This window comes from Budorcas taxicolor, chromosome 15 (genome assembly GCF_023091745.1).
Source record: "Budorcas taxicolor isolate Tak-1 chromosome 15, Takin1.1, whole genome shotgun sequence".
In the NCBI taxonomy this organism is placed as follows: domain Eukaryota; kingdom Metazoa; phylum Chordata; class Mammalia; order Artiodactyla; family Bovidae; genus Budorcas; species Budorcas taxicolor.
The window spans coordinates 27,882,563-27,903,273 of NC_068924.1; the positions used below are offsets into that span (position 1 = coordinate 27,882,563).

Genomic DNA, 20,711 nt, shown 5'->3' on the forward strand with positions numbered 1-20,711 from the left:
CCAAAGCCAAGCAAGATCATATCTGATTGTTATTGTGCTGGGATTATCCATCCTTGTCCATCAGAGCTGATGACATGAACAGAATCCTAACTTCCCAGATCAGGACCAACTTTGTGTCTCCCACTGGGCCCCAAACTGAGCCAGGGCCTGATAAAGTCTCCTTGTTAGAATGGTTGTTCACTGATCTTGCAGCTGGAGAGCTGTTGCTGTTGAGAAAAACCGAAGCCTCTGGTCACTGCACACAGAGCCAGAAGCCAGGGCAAGCGCTGGGGACATGTTTTGGCCCCCAAGCAAGTGCAGGAAACAGGGATGAGCCCTCCTCCTATGCTGGAATCTGAGCACAGGCCATTCCTAATGAGGAGCCTGCTCCCGAGAGGCAGCAGGAGATAGAGCAACTGGAGGAGCCCAGCTCAGACCCAGGTCACTTTTTAGCTGTGTGGTCTTGGGGAAGTCGCTTAACTTCCCTGGGCCGCCACTGTCCTCTTTTATACAAAATTGCGGGGGGTGGGGGAATAGAAAAGCAAAAAAACTGTCTTTCTTAAAGGGTTATTGTGTGGATTAGAAGTAATGTATGTAGAATGCCTAACACAAAGGAAGTCTCAATACATAACGAATATTATCATTAATCTTATTATTACACTGTAACAGGTGCTGTGAGGGCCCTGGGGATAAAGAGATGGGAAAGATGGAGTTGTCCACTCTCCTGCAGCAGACAGACAGAAACAGTCTCCTCTACTGTGAGACATAGTGAATTAAGTGTTCCAGGAATAGAACCAGAGGAGCCTAGGTCTGCTACAGGCTGATGTTAAGGTTTGTGGAAGGGGACATGTGTGAACGAGTTTAAAGGACAAAAGAAGAGTGCAGTGTCAATAATAAAGAAGAGGGGATCGGTGAAGACAGGCGGAGGAGGTGCAGGACCAAATACAAATGGGTATGACAACCTATGAGCAACTTGGAACACTGGGGACAATTAGGAAGGGGGGCGATGGGTGGTGGGCTCACTGACTCCCACCTGTGGTCTGGGAACACTGCCCCTTTTCCAAAAGAACCCTCTAGCTGTTTCTCCTTGCTCCTGCTTCTCCCTTCCCCCAACACACAGGGTCCATCGTGCACTCCCACCTCGGCCAAGCCCTGATGACAACCCAGAAGCCAAAAGCCCAGCCCACTTGGACCAGCGAGCTGCTCCAGGCTTGTCTTCCACACCCAGGCAGATACATCTGGTCCACACATCTGAGCAGTGGCCAAAACTCCCCACTGGGGCCCAGACAACCAGTCAGGATGCTGGTGAAGAGCATGCTGGGAAACTCCCACAAGGAGCCCACATCAATATAATCAGGTCTGGTGGAAATTAAAAGCTATTAGGAACAGGGCTGGATTTATCTTTATATCCAGTAACATGCATTGTAATGGTGATCATGCAGATGGGAAATTAAACCACATCTCAGCTTCACTGGAGGTCTTAATTTTAATTTATGTTTACACACAGCCTTTTGCCCTATTACCCCCCACTCCACACACTCTGTAGAGCCAGTTTACTTCAGACCAAGTCTCCCAGGAGAGAAGTAAGAGGTAGCACTCTGCCAGCTCCTAGGTGAGAGGCTCTGTGCTATTTTACATACATCACTGAAGAGCCTGATGGGAGGAAGTTGACCAGCTCGGGGGGCAGGAAGGAGGAGGAAGAGATGGGCAGGGGTGGTAGGTCATGCTGGGGAAGGTAGCACTTTGGGCTGTCTCTCCAGCCTCTACCTATCTGTACAAAGCACAGCCCCAAAGTGGCTCAGAGTTTCAGCAGTGGCTCCAGGAGGCTTACCTGCCCCTCCCAATGGGTACAACTGGAAAGGGCCAACCCGTGAGCCAATACCAACCCATAGGGCTTGCTTAGGGCCCCGGCCTCTGATTCCTTCTACCACTCTCAGAGAGGCCTTGGAGGGCCGCCTCCTCATTTATAGGGGTCTGCAACCACCCCTTCCTCCCAGAGCACCCATCCTCCTAAGGGAGATGTCTCCTGGGCCCTGAATGGCCCACACAAGCCTCTTGTTCCTCCTCCTGCTCTCTCGCCTGTACCTACTGGCCCTGTGGTTGAAGGATCTGAGACCAGCCCTGCAGACCCAGAGATCAAAGTCAACACCATTCTCCCTGCTCCAGAAGCTGCCCCAAAGTGTCAGAGGAAAGTCACTCGAGCTCCTAAGGAAATGCATCCTTAACCTCAAGGCAACCCCATCATTATATCTCCCCCATCACCATGAAAAGCCGCTGTCCAATATCCCAGCTGAAGCGCGCACGCGAGCACACACACACACACACACACACACACACACACACACACACACACACAAACACCAGTGTGGTATGGATAGCAAAGTATCCTGTTTTCATGAAAAAATCAATAAGCAATTTGCATTTTCCAAAATTAAAGCCTGGGGCAGGTAGACCCAAGTTCTGGCTCTTTATCTACAGAGCCTGAAGGATGCAAAACTCTACTCCTGGTTCTCAAGAATTCCTCTGCGAGGCTGTTATAATTGGCTGCATGTGCTTTGGGAAGTCCATCCCTGGATCTAAAACGTAGCTACAGAGGATCTAGAATGATGCTGGGTGGAGTTGGAGAACTGGGCAGGGGGGGGGGAAAGTTCTCTGAGGCTCAGGGCAAGGAAGAGGTCTATAGAACCGATGTGTACAAAGCCCAGCAGACTGGCGTCTAGCCCACTTCCCTGATAATTATGCCCCTTTGGGGCCACCAGCCCAGGCTTGACATCAAAGACAGCCCTGAAGCACCAGCAACAGTGAGCCTGGGGGAAGCTCACTGCCTCCAGCTCCTCCACACAGGAACCAGGTTAACCTTCGTCTCTCCTGTCTGAGATGAGCATCTAACTACCTCACGCCCCCCACGCTCAGCCTATCCCAATGCCTCTGTGCATGCAGTTCCCACATTCTTTCAGAACTGTCCCAATCATCCCTTCACATATCCACGGGACATTTGTCCTGTGGTGCAAGGTGGTGTGTTAGGAGCCAGAGGGGTGTGTGCATGAAAACAACCCAGGTTCCACCCTTGGGAAACGCAGTCTGGTGGGGCACACAGACCCTGATACACAGAAATATACACCCCACAACAGGAAGCAGCAGGGCAGAGAGGAGAACGCTCTCGTCCCCTTATAATTATCATCACAGTCCCAACCCTTCCTCGGTGTGTGGCAGGCAGTGTTTGAAACATCTGACACATGAGCTAGTTTCTTACTTGATCCTTGTGAAGTGGGTCAATCATCACCCCATTTTACTGTCGTTGGGGGAAATGAGCCACCGTGGAGGTAAAAATTACCCAGAGGGTTGAGTTTCAAGCTCTGGCAGTCTGATCCCAGATTCTGAGCTCTTAGTCATTACACTTCACTCAGTTCTATGAACCTTTCCCAAATACCAGCACTGACTTTTTCACCTTCCTGAGGCCAGGATCCCCCTTGTTCACAGCACACAAGCCTCTGTTGTACTCAGAGTAACTCTTCTTGGATACATTTGTATGGGTGCCAGGAGGCAGTTCCATGTGGGGTTCAGGGCACAGGCTATCCCGGGTTCAGCCCTGCCCTCTGCATGATAAGACGTATGACCCAAAGTCTCTTTACTTCTTGGAGCCTCAGTTTCCTCTTCAGAAAAGTGAAGGGAAAAAAATACACTTACAGACTTTTTGTGAGGATAAAATGAGGTCATATATAAAAGTTTCTTAGCCCAGTGCTGAGCATATAGTAAACACTCAAAAATTATTATTTTAATGAACATAATTCTTCGTCTATAAATTCATGTCTATGAGAAAATACCACATTTCTTTATATTCTTTAGATCATCTTTCCATGTGACTACTGGAGAGACAGGACATTCCATCTCCATCCTTACTGGGGCTTCCCCCAGGAGGCACCAAGGTCCAGGGTCTTTCTGGTGCTTACCAGCCTGTTGTCCCTGCCTGCATCAACACTCTGGGTCAAAGGCTGTGTACTTTATGCCTCCTTTGAATATAGGAACCCTATCCTCAGTCTCAGGCCCCATGGAGCCACCCACAGCGGACCCTGTGAAGTCCAGCCACTTCCTCCAGCCATACCCACGGAGCAGCCCGCAGCACCACCCTGCCTCTGGCATCTGTCTCCTGCTTGTTCACTGCCCTTGGAGGCTCTCCTCCCCAGCCAGAACACCCATCCTAATCTTTTCTGTTCACTTATGGTTTTACAAAAGGCAGGAAGACCAGATATCATCAAGTAGTTTCTGATTCCTGAACAAGATCGGAGACCAGGAGATATAATGGCCTGCCCATCAGCTTGGGACTGGAAAAAGTTCCAAAGGCAAAACAAAAATTAATGTCTCAAAAAAATATCACACCACCTTGGCTGTCAAGATGCTGAAGCACCGGTCTTCCAGCTTCACCTTGGAGCCACTCTAGGAGGAGGAGGTTTAAAACTGCTCATGTCCAGGTTCTACCCCTAGAGTTTCTGATCTGGGATGGGGCCCAGGCACCGGTGTTTTTTCAAAAAGCTTCCCTGGACTTCAGCTGTGTAGCAAGATTAGGAACCCCAGCTTTACTGGTGTCATGAACAGAAGTCTGTCTTCTCCAACTCACCTGCAGAACTCAAGCAACTAGAACCATTTCCTATACCCCAGAGATGGGGCACTCAGCGAGCAATCTGGTCAAGAGCCTCTATTTTATAGAAAGGAAAACCAAGGCCCTTGATGGAGAAAGGAAGAAAAAGTGGCAGGGCCTCTGCAACGTACAGCAATGCAGGGAGAAATGTTGGAGCAATGGAAAAACCCCACGGTTTTGTAACTGGAGGCCTGGAGGTATTCTGAGGATCTGAGGTCCTCTCTTGGGGTTTCCAGACCTGTTTTCCTGTGGAAGGGACAACTCTGCATAGGGAAAAGGAACCAGCAACCAAGGGACTGCAATCACAGGGCCTCTAACAAAGAGACCCTACAACGCGGTATTAACCCCTTTTTCCAACTCCTGGCACAGCATGAGGCCAGCTAGGATTCTGAAGGGACATCTAGGCAGCTCGTGAAATAAGAGTCCCACATGCATACTCACTCAAGTCTGGTCCCTTGAGAATCCTGGGAACATGGACCAGCCTCTCATCCCGCCTCTCCCCACCGTCTTTCATAGGTAAGGTCTTTCAGCCTTGCCTTTCATCCCTAAGGCCATGGGCCATCACAGACCCATCAGTGTGGTCAGGAAAGAAGATGAGCCCACTCTTTCAGGGGAGCAGGACCAGCCTGTGTCTTATGAGACCTTCGCGCACAAAGGCCACTGGCACATGGGTTTTCAATAGCTCACACGGAGACGCATCAAGCCAAGACTGAAGACACTTTTTTGCCAAAGCATCACCAGAACAACAAAAACTGCTCACCAGAACCAACTTCAAGAGCTGGGTGAGCTCAACCACCAACTCGGCTCCTCTGATTTTGCACCCCACCCCCGCGCCCTTGCCTGTGCAGCACCCCGGTCCTTTCTTACCTGGGACAATGGCGACTGTGTCTTTCTCCCAGGACACAACGCTAACGTATTCCTGCACTGAAGAGGGGATGAGGCACTTGAAGACGGCCACGCTACCACGCATCGACCTTTGATCCTCCACCCGGACGGTGTAGGGTTCCCTGAAAACTGCAGACAGATTGCAGGGCGGAAAGAAGAGGGTGTCACAGGCTGGGCTGGGATGGGGTGGGGGACCTGAGAAAGCCAATTCTCAGCACCCCAGGCCTCACCCACCATCACTTCTCCCACATCCCACCTGGACCACCCAAAAGTTCCTGCCAGGGAACTCATTCCTGCCTTGTCCAGCAACCTCCTCCACTCCCCACTCTCCCTCAGAAACACCCAGCCTCCCTCTACAAGACCGTAACTCCACCTTCTAGCCTTTCCAGTTTTGGTAAGTTTTAACAAAGTGCATTAGGTTGTACAGGCCTGGAGGGCAGCCACCTCCACCCTGCAATAGGATCATTTCAATAAGGGGATGTGTGCTTTATGAGGAAAAGTACCAGAACACCTCTAAGGAAACCATACTCAACTTTCTACGTTATTCCCGGACCCAGGGTGGTAATGGTTTGGGGCCCGGTGACCATCACATGCCAAAACAAGAACCGTGAGACATGATCTAACAATAGATGTTTCTGTACACCACTTCAAAGTGAAAGGCAGCCTGGGAAAACATAGTTAACATGCACAACTTTCTGTAGGGCTCAGGGGTTTATAAGAACAATGAGAGAGAATATTTGAAACAGTGAAGATCTCTGAAAATGCGCAACGCCAGTGACATGGGCAATCTCCAAGATTCTCCCAAAAGAAGCACCTTGCTGCTCTCTCTCCTGACCTGACACCACCTACAGCCTGACCTCCAATCCTGGTCCTGCCTTCAGATGACCCCTGCTTCACCGTGTGCAGTGGAGGCCTCCTGCCTCGGTCCCAGGGCTGGTTTCTAGGGCACTGTCACCTGCAGGTGCTCTGCCTGTCTGGGCCCCTGGGTGGGCTGGACCAGCCTTGGGGTAGAGCTGAGGGGCCCGCCTCTGTCTCTCTCTGATCCTCCCCTGCTTGGCCTCTCCCCAGGGCCCTTCTCCATCCTTCCATGTCTCCTCTGCCAAGCAGAGCTGGTGCAGCCAGAGCCCCACTGCCTCCCGACCTTGTCCCTCAGCAGGCACCTGGGCAGCGTGCCCTCCTGCTCTCCCTGCCATGGTTGCCAGGGTGATGCTCAGGGCCCAGCAACCCCTCCGGCTGTGCACCTGCAGCCCCTGTGGCTTCATCAAGAGCTTTTTAATTGGCTGCGTTTCCCATCAGGCCAGCCCCGTCCAGTCCTCTCCTGGCCTTTTTTCTTTCCCTCCCCGTGGCTGTGACGGGAAGACGCACAGTTGAGATGGAGGAGAGCGGCGTGGAGGGAGGCACCCCCAGCTCTGTGGGGCTATGGTCCCCCCGCCCTTCTGTGCGCTGGACGTGGCACTGCCTGTGGATGCGAGGAGAGCACAGAGAGACTAAAGAGAGGGAGCAGAGAGGAGGGGGAAGGGCTGGGGCAGTCCCCCAGGGCCAGCAGAGGCCCATAGCTAGCAGCATCAAACAAGCCACCCCTGCCGCCACCTCTGAGCAGCGCTGTAACCCTGGACAAGAGCTAACGATCATTCTGAAGCCTCAGTTTCCTCATTCATAAAAGGAAACAATACCAGCGGCATGGAGCAGGCCTGGCACATGGGAAATACTAAAGCAGTGCTGCTTGTCATTACAGCTACACCTCTGGGATCAACTGGTGAGATGACCTTGGGCAAGTGGCTTAACCTTTGTCTTAGACACCTCACTGTAAGAAACACCAGACAGGATTATTGTGAAAACTGACATCTAACCCAGTAACATTCAGGTAAACAGGAAATAGGGCATCGCTTGCTGTTAGCTCAATCCTCCAGGCTGTGGAGGCCAGAACAGGCCTCCAAACCATGGCCTCGGGGCTCCCAGTCCAGCACCTGGGCCCTCTTAGGGGAAGAGTACTGGCCCCAAAGAGAGGGTCCACGTGGAGCCCCAGAGGAGATAGCTAAGCATGGCCCTGGGGTGCTGAGAGCTCAGACTCTTCCTCTAAACAAACCAGCAGGATGAAGTCCGTGCTCAGTTACATGGTTGTATCTGACTCTTTGTGGCCTCATGGACTGTAGCCCAGCAGGCTCCTCTGTCCATGGAATTTTCCAGGCAAGAATACTGGTGCGGGCTGCCATTTCCTCCTCCAGGGGATCATCTTCCCAATCCAAGGATCAAACCTACATCTCTTACATCTCCTGCATTGGCAGGCGGATTCTTTACCACTGAGCCACTTGGAAAGACCAATGGGGGTAAAGATCAGCTCTTTAATTAAAAACTGTCAACCCAGCTCACCCCCTATATACACCCATTTCCTACTACTTGGAACTTCGTACGTGTGAGAGGCTGCTGTAAGGCAGAAGGATCTCAATGCAACTGAGCATTATCTCACTGGACCATCACACAGTGATGAATGGGGTGAAGTGAATTCGCTCAGTCGTGTCCGACTCTTTGCGACCCCATAGACTGTAGCCCGCCAGGCTCTTCTGTCCATGGAATTCTCCAGGCAAGAATACTGGAGTGGGTTGCCATTTCCTTCTCCAGGGGATCTTCCCGACCCAGGGATCGGACCCAGGGATCGAACCCGGGTCTCCCGCATTGCGGGCAGACGCTTTTAAGCTCTGAGCCAGCAGGGAAGCCCTATGAATGGGGTAGGTGCTGGCAATTAGCTCTGCAGCCCGACCCAGGGATCGGACCCAGGGATCGAACCTGGGTCTCCCGCATTGCGGGCAGACGCTTTTAACCTCTGAGCCAGCAGGGAAGCCCTATGAATGGGGTAGGTGCTGGCAATTAGCTTTGCAGAGGCAAAGCTGAGGCTCAGAAAGGTGTGTTTTGCACCTAAGGTAAGTTGCTAAGAGTCCCAAGAACAAAACAACTTTTCTTGAGGGGCTGACTCTTTGCTAGGCCAGGAAGTCAGAGCAGGATCCATCACTAGGCAGGCAGATCCAGGAGACTTCCCTGAAAACCTCTCTCCTCTGCCCAAAACAATCACCAGGAAAGACGGTGCACCCAAAGCTGGGTGCCATCGTAATGGGCTAGCTAGAACACTACCTGTCCTCTCCCACCCAAAATGCCTAAGAATCATTCACGAAACCTCAGTGTTTTATTACTATTTCTGGCACACTGCACAATGGATTAGAACACACCAGCGTATCATGACATCCTAGTAAAGACTGGCTAATCTAAGCCACTGTCTTGTCTCCAGACCTAACAGAGAAATGAGACTTTCTAGTTTCTATAAAGAGACCAGTTGAAAAGCCCTCACTTCCTTGCCTCCGTCAACTCTTCCCAAGGCCAAAATCCTTCACTGCTAAGAGTTTTCCATCATGGATTTTACCTAAATGTCTGTTCTCACGAGACACCTTATAGTCAGATGTCCATCAGCAGTGGAATGGATAGGTCAAGTGCAGGATGGTCAGACGAGACTCCACGGCAATGAGAATGAACAACCGATAACTCTGCACAGCAGTGGGGCTAAACCCTGTACTCTTGCCTGGAAAATCCCATGGATGGAAGAGCCTGGTGGGCTACAGTCCATGGGGTCGCTGGGAGTCGGACAGGACTGGGCGACCTCACTTTCACTTTTCACTTTCATGCATTGGAGAAGGAAATGGCAACCCATTCCAGTGTTCTTGCCTGGAGAATCCCAGGGATGGGGGAGCCTGGTGGGCTGCCACCTATGGGGTCGCAAAGAGTCGGACATGACTGAAGCGACTTAGCAGCAACAGCAGCAGCAGGGCTAAGCCCTACAAACAACAGTGAGCAAAAGACTCAAGAGAACATGTGCTATAGGACTCCAGTTAGAAAAAGTGCAGCAACAGCAAGCATCTATCTTGTTAGAAGTCAGGACCGTGGTTTCCCCAAAGGGTGGAGTGACTGAAAAAAGGCACGAACAGGCTTCTGAAATGCTGATACCTTCATCTGGATATTAAACTTGGTGAAAATTCATCAATCTATATACTTAGGCACATTTCTTTTTATATATTCTATTTCAATAAAGGTTTTTTTTTTAAGTTGCTGAATGTTTTTCATGAATCGAGTACTAAAATGAACACATTACTTAATTTAAACTGGCGTTCTCTCATTGAACCAACACACATAGTGATGAATGGGTAGATGCTTACATCAGCTTTGCAGGTGAGGAAGCTGAGGCTCAGAAAGGTGTGTTCTCTGCCTAAGGACACACAGTGCTCAGTCGCTCAGTCATGTCTGACTGTTTGCAACACCATGGTCTGTAGCCCGCCAGACTCCTGTGTCCATGGGATTCTCCAGGCAAGAATAACTGGAGTGGGTTGTCATTTCCTCCTCCAGGGGATATTCCAGACCCAGGGATCAAACCTGAGGCTCCTGTGGCTCCTGCACTGCAAGCAGATTCTTTATCCCTGAGCCACCTAGGAAGCCTTCAGAACACAAGAAGTGGCAGAGCTAAACAACACAACCTTCCTTGAAGGGCTGCCTTCTTCCCTGTTATACTCTTCCTCAGAATGGATGCTGCCTGCTCCCCATTCCTGCCACGTAGGGGAGCCCGTGTCTGGTCCTTTACCTGCTTTGACGCGGATGTTGGGGCTCCGGATCTTGCCGGCAGCGTTCTCCGCGGTGCAGAAGTAGTCATTGTCGTGGATAAAGCTATTGAAGGCGGAGGGGGAGAAGGGGTAGAGCTGCAGCGTCCCGTTGGCGTGGACGTGCCGGATGTGCGGCACGTCGTAGATGTCGTCCCCCGTGGCCAGGTACCATCGAAGGGCCGCGCTGGGGGAGCCCGCGGCTGGGCAGGGCACCACCACCCCCACGGAGCTGGAGAAGGTCACCTGCTGCAAGGAGTCATTTACAAAGTAGAGGCTGGTGCCGACATCTTCAGGGCGGGCTGCGGGAGGGGAGAGAGGAGGAGCGCAGAGAGGCCAGTTAGTGAAGCTAAGGATACCCTCAGGGTCCACAAAGCCTGCAAAGGCCGGCGCTCATTCATAAGACGTTGGAGCACCAGCCATTCAGTAAGTACTGCTGAGCACTGACTATACACCAGGCATTGGCAAGGATGAGAAAGAGACAGTTTCCACCCTGCAGATGCTTCCAGCCTAGCACAGGGACGGCAAAATGTTGAAACGGCTCATTCTCCACACCAAGCCAAGTCCAAAGCCATGGTCCACTCCCAGGCATCCACAGTATGAGAGACGCTGACATTGCTTAGATAAGGGATGTTTATTGAGCACCTATTAGATGCAAAGATGTTCACACCCAGTCCCCCAGTCCATCTTTATAATCCTGAGAGGCGCTGGCATGGTGTTACAGAAATTAAAATGGAGGAAGTCTTGTTCAGGCTTCAGAAGCCGGAGAGCAGGCCTCTGACCTGCCTGGACACTGCCTGGGTTCTGTGCCTGCCTGGAAACACAACTAGTCAGGCAACATTTTAGGTAAGAAAGGGTGTGGGTCTTGGAATTCTTGAGCACTTGGAGGGCAGGCCAACCCCTTGGGGTCTAACAAAATCTTATGACTCACAATGTGAAACAAACAGTGTTGTAAAAAAGGTTAACGGAGAGCCAGAGCTGCATTTTTGTGCAAACTGATGATGACATCAGTTTGTGGCCCAGGATTATAAGCAGGAACCCCCCAAACTGCAATTTGTAGTCTCACCTGTGGAGTGGACGCGTTGCCCAGGACCTTTTCCTCATCGGGACTCCAGATTGCTGTTACTTGGGACTTCCCAGCATGCTGTTTTAAGCCTGAATGTTGGTGGGCCCAATTTGGTGGTGTAGGGCTGCTGTTGTTATTGCTGTTTAGCTGCTAAATCATGTTGACTCTTTGCGACCTCATGGACTACAGCCCCCCAGGCTCCTCTGTCCATGGGATTTCCCGGGCAAGAATACTAGAGTGGGTGGCCATTTCCTTCTCCGGGGGAGTCTCCCTGACCCAGGGAAGGAACCCCTGTCTCCTGCATTGCAGGTGGGTTCTTTAACACTGAGCCACCAGGGAAACCTGTATGTGCTGTCCTCTGTTGTTTCTCTTTCTCTTTTCTTTTAATGACTGTACATTGAAAGTAAGTTAAATAATTCTCTATTAAATATTGAAGTCATGTATTTGTATGTAATGAGTGGTTTCCTTTGTTAACAAATCCTTCAAACCTAAAATAAAGTAAAACTTTTGGCAGAACATATGGCCTCTTTTTTATCATTCCCTTTTGGAGGCTAAGCACAGTTACGTGATTTGCCTGAGATGACAGAGCTAATAAGCTATAGAATTGGAATCTGAACCCAGTGCTCTACATAGGATCTTAGCACACTTTCTAACACACCAGAGCCACAAGGTAAAAGGTCTGAGACCATATTCTAAGAGGAAGGGCTCACAACGTGGGATGCTGCCCGGATGAGAGAAGACTGCAGAAGACCCTGGGAGCTGTCTTTCCCCTCCAGAGCTCAATTTGGAAAATGTGTTGTCCCAAGGGATGGGATGAGTGGTTGCACCATGAGGAGATCAATCCAAGCTTAGGAATAAGAGATATCACCACCTCCCGCAGGTTCTAAAACCATCCCTGACACTGACCGACTATGGAATACACTTCCCCTCTCTGGTCATCCATTCCTTCACTCATAAAATGGAGGGAGGATCCATGAGACTGCAAAGACCCCATGAGTCTCTGACACATCGCCGCTGCAACACTCGATCACACAGGTGAACATGCTCACGACAGCAGCTACTTGACAACATCAAGGCCGCCTGACAAGGAGGACAGCTGTCTGTAACACTCAGCCCAGCACAGGACCTCGGTCTCGCCTGCCGTTGTGGGTAACAGCCCTGCCTGATGGAATCAGGACCTTCCCTCCCTACCAAGCAGCCTGCCTCCTTAGGAAAGGCCACCTCTCAGCAGGTGGAGGCAAACCCAGAGGAAGAGGGGCCCAGTCCCAGGTCTCCAGCTGTAAGCCACTCCTTCTCTACCAGGAAGATCAAGGAGCAACCAAACGATTCCACTGCTTGTTTAAAGAACGTTGCAGGGGACCCAACTTGACCTCAATTTCCACAACTTTATCAGGAGGGGGAGGGCCTGCATCCAGACCATATTAATATTCTCGGCTTAACTCTGAGCCGAGCCTCCAGGGAGAACAAACCGGGCAGCTAGTTGAGGAAGGCCATTAAGGCTCATTGGTCAGAGCAATTCACATCAGCGCATAAAAAGCCGTGATGAAGCCATTAGCAGCAGAGCTGGAAAACACATCCCTGGGCTCCTTGCTGTGGTGTCGGGGCATCCTCTTAGCAGCAAATGCATTTGCTGTCCCCACCCAGCACTGCACCCTTATTGGCTACCGGGGAGCAACGGGATGAGGGGGGAATTGGGCAGCACAGCTTTCCCACCCACTGCTCACCGCCTCCACTGAGCAAGTCTGCTCTGTGGAAGAGGAAAGGGACCCTCAGAAGCCTGTCCCCCAATTCACAGGGGCTTGGGTGTTCTCCAAGGCCATGAAATTATACCATTAGCAAGGAAGCAGGCTATGGCTTAGGAGGTTTCTTCTCTGATCCACTCTCCCCAGATTCCCAGAAGCCTGCTCACCTTCCAAAGGTTTCTTTACTGACATTCGATCAACAATTATTCATTAAGCACCTTCTTCCTGCCAGGCCCTGTTGTAAGCCCTTTACTTGTATGACCTCTTTTCATCCTCCCAACAACTCTATGAGGGAGATACTGTTATTATTCCAGTTCACAGATGAGGAAACTAAGGCACTGAGAGATTAAAGCGACTTTCCCAAGATCGCACGACTGGTAACCAAGGGCTCAGGATGCAGATGAAGCAATCTGAGTCCAGATTCTGATTTCTTAACCCTCAGATGATGGTAACCAGTGCAACAATAAAGAGGGGGCTTATACCATTCCGGGAAAAAAAAAAAAAAACCACCTGGCCACCAACTTCCCTATTCAGCTGACCACCACCAAGATTTATACATCTGCACACCTGTGTGCACACACGCATCCTGGGAGAGGGGCCCCTGTCAGACTCAACACTTCAGACAACGCTCAGCCTGTGGGAACAGGAGCATCACTCTGGGGTTCTGGGTACTTCCTGAGACGACCTAGTTAATCAGACACACTCACCATGGCAGCTTTATGGGTTTTGGAAGCCAAAATCCATCAAGAAACAGAAAGACTCTACATTATGCCTGACAAATGGACTTGGGAAGCTGAGAAAGATCTCTGACAGAGAGGAACTCAGGAACTGTCTGATTTAAGGGGCCGGGTAAGAAAATACTTAAGGATCTATGTGACGCAGCCTCAGTGATAAGACCAAATGCAGTACCACTAGCAGCCACGGATCTCACTACCCGCAGGCCAGGCTGGGTGCTAGACCTGTTAAAGGTGTCCTCTCACTTAACCTCATGACTCTCCAGGTGAGGTTACAATTCCCATGGTTGTTGTCTGGTTGCTAAGTCGTGTCTGACTCTTTGTGACCACATGGACTGTAGTCTGCCAGGCTCCTCTGTCCATGGGATTTCCCAGGCAAGAATACTGGAGGGGGTTGCCATCCTCTTCTCCAGGGGATCCTCCCCACCCAGGGGTCAAACCTGCATTGGCAGGTGGATTCTTTACCAGGTGCCACCTGGGAAATATTCCCACTGCACAGATAAGGAAATTAAGGCTCCAAGAAGTTAACTAACTCACACAATGTAACCCAGAGTGTAAGTGTTGGAGGTGGGCTGAGACCCAACTTTGCCTGACTTCAGATCCTGAGAATGAAACTGCTCTATTGTATGAAACATGCTGAAGACAAGAGGAATCAAGCCACAGAATCTGGTTTTCCAGGTTGGGTATCACTCCCCATCCTTTCTTCCCTCCCAAACCTACCCTAAATACATATTCCAAATCTCCTCATCCCTGCCTGCAGAGACAACCCCTGGCCCAGGCTTCCCTTGGCTCCAGGCTTCTGGAAGGACCACCAGCCACAATAGCAACAGCCTTCCTGCCCTCTGGGCCTTGGATCCTGCCAGAGCCAAGGACGTGAGGTTCTCAGGAACTACAAATGGGTGGATGTAATTGATGAATGGACTGGGATTGTCCAGCCACCTGTCAGGGCTGAAGAAACATCAGATTGATAGCAGAAGGTGAGTAGCCTCATATTTCTCCTACCCTGGGATATGAGCCGCTGTCTTCCGAGTCTGGGGGAGCTGGGGAGGATTAGACAAACCATTCATTTCTGCTTACGGCTCTGACAGTGCATTGCCATTATGAAGCATCACCCTCAGGTGTAAAACAATAGCATTTTGCACTTACGTCGGGTTCATATTTTACCATCACAAGGCACCTGTCAGCCCGGAATGCAGAAGCCTTTAAATAAACATTAATTCAGCCTCACCCCATCTGCCAAGAGAAAGGAGTAAGCAAATCTATAAAGGGGAAACTGAGGCACCAACTCCCTCAAGTCTCCACCACGTGCCCAGATGGTGGTGGGCACAGTGAGCAGCAATGAGCACACTCAGGCACCAGCCATGGGAAGGGGAGTAGCGAGGGCCTGGGGGCCTTGACCCCACCTCACAGTCTGGAGAGGATTTGATGGTGGTGGTTTTCCCTCCTTCTCAGGCTCCTGTTTGAATCTTCAGAGCAGTGACAGAGCTCCAGCCCGCTCTGGGGAGCACAGAAGTGTGGGACAATAGTCAGAGACCTGGGACAAGTCTTCACTCCTGGGGCTCATTCCTGAAGTGCTGTGTGACCTCAGGTAAACCACTTAGCCTTTCTGAGCCTCCAATGTCCTCATTCACAAAAGGGGGCGGGGGGGGGGACTGCACCATCTTACCTGTCCTCCAGGTGAGACAGAATGTGAAAGTAATGGTTCCACATAATGAGGATGCAGGACCAGGAGGGATGGGATTGTTATTAGCTTCGAGTCCCAGAGATTCTCCGAGAAGACCAGGGAGATGAAAGATACAGCAAAGGGTGGCCGGGGCCCAGCTCCTCTCTGCAGCTCTGCATTTGCGGGCAACTCCTGCGCCCTCCAACAATCTCCTCTCCCAGGTCCTTCCTGACTCGGGGCCAGGAGACACTCCTTCAGCAGGTCTTTACCCAGCACCAGCCATGTGCTCAACAGGACCCTAGGTGCGGTGAAAAGCATTAAACTCCAGAGAACGTTCCCGCCCCCTCCCCACCACCACCACCATTCAAGAGCCTGCACAGGAGACAGAAGCAGGAAAGGGTTAACCCTCTACCCAGGGCAGAGTCTGGAGAAGGGCTCACAGCCCTTTCTCTAATTTCATTTTGGCTGTACACTACTCCCCTGAAGGCTCCCTCTGGCTGATGGTACAGAGTTCTCAAAAGAAAGGAGACTAACACTGATTGAGTGCCTACTGTGTGCTTCAGGGGCATTTTCTCACGGAATGCCCACGCAGAGGTCCAAGGTGGGCCCTGTGGATCTCATCTCACGTACACACTGTCACTTAGTCGTGCCCAACTCTTTGCAGCCCCCCAGACTGGAGCCCACCATGCTCCTCTGTCCATGGGATTTCCCAGGCAAGAATCCTGGAGCAGGCTGCCATTTCCTCCTCCAGGGGCTCCTCCTGACCCAGGGATCGAATTCCCATCTCCTGCATTGGCAGGTGGGTTCTTTACCACTGAGCCACCTGGGAAACCCAAGTCTCATCCTGCAAGTGAGGAAAAAGACGGTAGAGCCAGGAGGCCACCAAGCCAACCCTCAGTCAAGGTCTGCCTGGCTCCCAAGCCTGAGATTTTTTCCAACATGACGCTGAAGAGTTCAAAGTTTGAGGCCTTTTGAGAATTCTCTCTTTCATTTCTCCTCTGGAAGCTGGTCCTAATTTGGAAAGCAAATCCTTGGACAGGAAACTCCGACTTTCCCCTTAAATCTCAGCCATCTCCCCCAGCTCTTTCTTTCCTCTGCCGACAGAACCAGGCAGATTTACAGAGAGAATGAGAGGAGGGGGAAACACTTCATAAATAAAGAGAGAGAGATCAGATCAACAGCAAAGCTTCTTCTGGTCAAAGGGGGAAATGGATTTTTAATAGAAAATGGAAGTTATGGGCTTGGTTGTGATGTGACAGACGCCCAGACTTAAACCCATTTAATCTTCTCCGCCGGTTAACGTTGAGCACCACCCCGATGCCGCATTTCATAAAACAGGCTCCAAATGGCTGGGAGATTAGAAGTGTAGAAATAGCACGGCAATATTTTTAAACCAGAAATCACCCCCAGGCATTTGGGCTGCCCCAGGGTCACCCCTGAAACCTAAATATCCGTCGTATCAACTCGTCCGCCTGCCCTGTGCTGTCTGGCCACTGGGATTAGTTTGGCGAAGGAAACTCGACACGCGTGCAGTCGACACCCAGGGGCCCCCACCCCACCTGCCTGACTTGGGATGGAGGTGTCTGGCCAGCTGAGGCTTCCTCCCAGGTGCACACTGAATGGTCCCCATGTCATCATCTCCAATCATCATAAATGACAACCTGAGGGGACTGACATATTAACGCCTCACCGCCTCCACCGGGAGAAGTGAGTCATTAGTTTTTTTCTCTTCCTTTACAATATTTACCCATCTCTCTCACTGCATATTCAGGAGCATCTGCCGATGCTGGGGCCCCTACCACCTGCCACCCCCTACACCCAGAGATGGACAAGAACCCCCAAGGGGTATGCAGACCTGGGCACAAGCAGTGGGGCTGGACAGGAGCAGGGAGAGGAGGAGTGGGCAGGGCTTCCCTGCAGGACTGTGAGCTGTCTCGGTCACCACTCCGTCCCCTGGGCTGAGCACAGCACCAGGCGCGTAGCACAGAGGTTAAACACCCAGACTCTGATGCCCTTTGCTCTCCCCCCTGACAAGCAATGTAACCTCAGGCAAGATGACCTCACCTCTCTCTGCACCTTGGTTTTCTCATCTATTAAATGGGGGTGACCATATCTACTTCAGGGGTTGTTAGAATTAGATGAGTTAATATGTAAGTGGTATAGGTAACCACCTAAGTGTTCATTGCTGTTGTAAGTATTATCATGAGAGTGAGCAGACAGGAAGTATTTGTGGAATAAATATCCCTCAGCAAATACTTACCTCTCACCAACAATGATGATGACGGTGACAACTTCAGACAGTATCTCCAACATTATTATGTGTCAGAACCACCTGGAGAGCTTGTTACCATGCGCATCCTTAGATACCAGATCCACCACGTCTGTTAAAGGGCCAGGGAACTCCATTTCTGAGGCAGGTGGTCCTCTGTCTACACTCACAATAATGCTCCATAGATCTGCCATACTGGATTTCTACCCACTCTCCCAACAACAGGCCGTTCTCCTGGGCTTGGTTGACAGTATCTTAGCCCTGCATTAATTTCCTTAATTTGGCGATCAAGTTAATAAATAATAACGGTGTGATCGACAGACAGGCCACTGCCATACCCACATCTACCGCAGCTACTCCGGCCTCACACAGAGCTGTTGTTTTAATGCAGATGTGGCCCCTTGAGGTTTCTTGGATTAATTTGCAAGGTTGATTACTCCGCTGCAGCTCCACACAAAGGTTTTCATAAAAGAGATGTATCATTTGACTTCACTCTGTTCTTGTTCCATAGTTGGAAAAACAGATCTCAGAGAGGACCAACCAATGGGGCCTCAGCTTAACCACCATGTCTATCCAAAACTCAGGCAAGGACCAGAGAGACAAGGTCCAGCCCACCGTCGGAAAGCCCCCCATGCTGTATTCACACCTTGGAGACAACCTGAGTTTAGCCCCTGAGGCGGAGAAGGGCCAGTCTCCCCAGACAGCATCCGAGCATTGATACTTTTCTGGGACAGGATGGTGCAGCTGGGACCAAGTCCCATACCCTCTGTCCCCAAACCTGGCATACCTGCTTCATCTCTATACTCACCATCATCATGGTCACCGTTGCTTTTTTTTTTTTTTTTTTAGCATTTATTGTGTGCCAGGTGCTGTGAGAAGCCCCTTCCTTGCATTATGGTGCATTTAATCGCTACAAGCACCCTCTAATGGAGCTACTGCCCAAGACCCCATTTTACAGCTGAGACAACAGGGTCTTCGAGAGATCAAGTAATTTCCTCAGTAGCACAGCCAGGGCTGGCACAGCGGCATTTCCAAACGACCTTACACCCACCAGCTGCATTTCTCTACGGGAGCATTGCATTCTACTCTCAGAATGTCTCCAAGATGTGATCATCCTTACATGGGGGTTTTCTGATGAACGAGAGCCATTTGGGGGATGACAATTCTGAATTATTTGGGACCGCCCCAGGCATCAGACATTTCATCCCTCATCATCCCTCCCCACCCCCCCCCACTATATACTCCCTACCCTCGTCACTATAACAACCCCAAAGTATCTCCCCCAACTTCTGAACAGTCCTAAGAAAGCAGTACCACCCCAATGAGAAGCAATGCCCCAAGGCCCAAGTGGCCACCTCTGTCCATCAGAAACATGGGGTTTTTTTCTTTCCCCCTTAGGATTCTTAGCACAAACATAGATCCTATAACCAGCAATCAGAAAGCTCTGAGATCCAGTAAAGATCCTTCAACCTACAAGGCCCCTCACCATCAGCTCCATATGGAACTCCAGGAGGAGTTATGAGCAACAGCTGACAGTCAAACAGACTCTAATCTTCCAGCCCCTCCTAGACAGGGCCTGTCAAAAGAAGGCCCCTTATGGCCAGAAAGGTCTTTCCCAGGAGTCAGCTCAGACAGCACAGTTGTCCCCAGAGATTCCTAGATTTAGACTGTTCACGCTGGAGGGACTTAAGAGATTATTTTGTCCAATCTCCTCCATTTACAGATGGGGAGAGTGAGGCCTAGAGAGTCATACACTCCCAGATACACAGCTGGCCAGAGTCCTGGCTGGGACCCAAGCCCTGTCTCCACCGATCTTGCAGTTCTGGCTGCTCCAGCAACCCAGGCATGGCAGGCATCATGGAGAAAGGAAGCCACAGACAGGAGCGAGCGTTAGAGGGGCCAGGGCTGCTGCTTGGCTGCCTAGAGGAGAGGGCTCAGGTGGGCAGGACATCTGTGTACTAGTGGTCAGTGTCGCCAAGTAGGAGAGGATCCATAGATCCCGCCTCCATGTGGCCTAAAAGGTAGGAGCAAGAGTCAGTGAGGAGGAGGTCAGGACCAAGACAGAACCGGCTGATCACAAGGGTGAGCTCTGTAGACTCAGAGATGTCTGGCGGGGAATGGGGTGCCTTGAAAGGAAGGAGTTTCCTGTGCCTGGAAGTGCTGGAGCAGAGGAAGAACACTGCTGGGGGGAAAGCGCAGAGGGGATCAGGCAGCTGATGAGGGGATGAATTCAGCGTCCCTGAACATGACATCCAAACTGGAAGACTTGGACCCACGGCAGTCACACCTTCAAGGCAGGTCCCCTGTCCTCCTCCTCACCCACGGCTCCGGGAGGCCACTCTAGATCCAGACCCAAGGTGACCATGGCCCTGACTCAGCTGGGTTCTCAGGGCCTGTTGCTGTTCAGTCACTTGGTCGTATCCGATGCTTCGCGACCCCATGGACTGCAGCACACCAGGCCCAGTCCACCATTTCCCAGAGTCTGCTCACACTCATGTCCATTGAGTCAGTGATGCCATCCAACCATCTCATCCTCTGTCACCCCTTTCTCCTCCTGCCCTCAATCTTTCCCAGCACCGGAGTCTTTTCCAATGAGTCAGCTCAGGGCCTGGACCTCAAACAAGGTCACACAGATGGGACCCTGTGCCTACTCTCCTTCCCACATACACACACAAAAGTGTGGATTTCCAGCAGGGAAAATACCCTCAAGGAAACGTCCAGAGGACTATGGAGTAAACAGACATCTGAGCACCTAGGGATGGAGGAGAGGTAAGCTCCTTCCACACCCCCGGGGCACTGGGGCCACAGGGAATCTGCCAAGACTGCTCCATGAAGATAGTTGCCAGCCCTGCTGGGTCTCATTGGCTGTTCCCCACACTGATGAAAAGGCTAGAAAATTCTCCATATGTGGGGCGCCCAGGAAGGGGGAGACAGCCACACACAGCTGTGAGACCTTCGCTGTTCCTGTATGATGAGATGACAGTAATTATACCTCATGTTTCGGCAGAGCATGTATAAGGCTAAAACTGGTCTGCTGTGGTTTTTCACACGCGTGTGTTTATATGTGGCCCTCATCAGCTTACAGGGCATTGTCACACGCTCT

The 20,711-nt window shown here is 51.2% G+C and overlaps 1 protein-coding gene across 1 annotated transcript in view; it reads right to left on the reverse strand.

The window, feature by feature from the left end:
* The window catches only part of DSCAML1 (DS cell adhesion molecule like 1), a 363,699-nt gene that overhangs the window by 335,917 nt on the left and 7,071 nt on the right, over window positions 1-20,711 (reverse strand). Inside the window, exons 2-3 of the mRNA XM_052652772.1 lie at window positions 10,119-10,436; window positions 5,483-5,629 (exon numbers count right to left, since the gene is read on the reverse strand). Of these exons, the coding sequence (XP_052508732.1) occupies window positions 5,483-5,629; window positions 10,119-10,436 (465 nt within the window). The remainder of the gene's footprint in view (window positions 1-5,482; window positions 5,630-10,118; window positions 10,437-20,711) is intronic.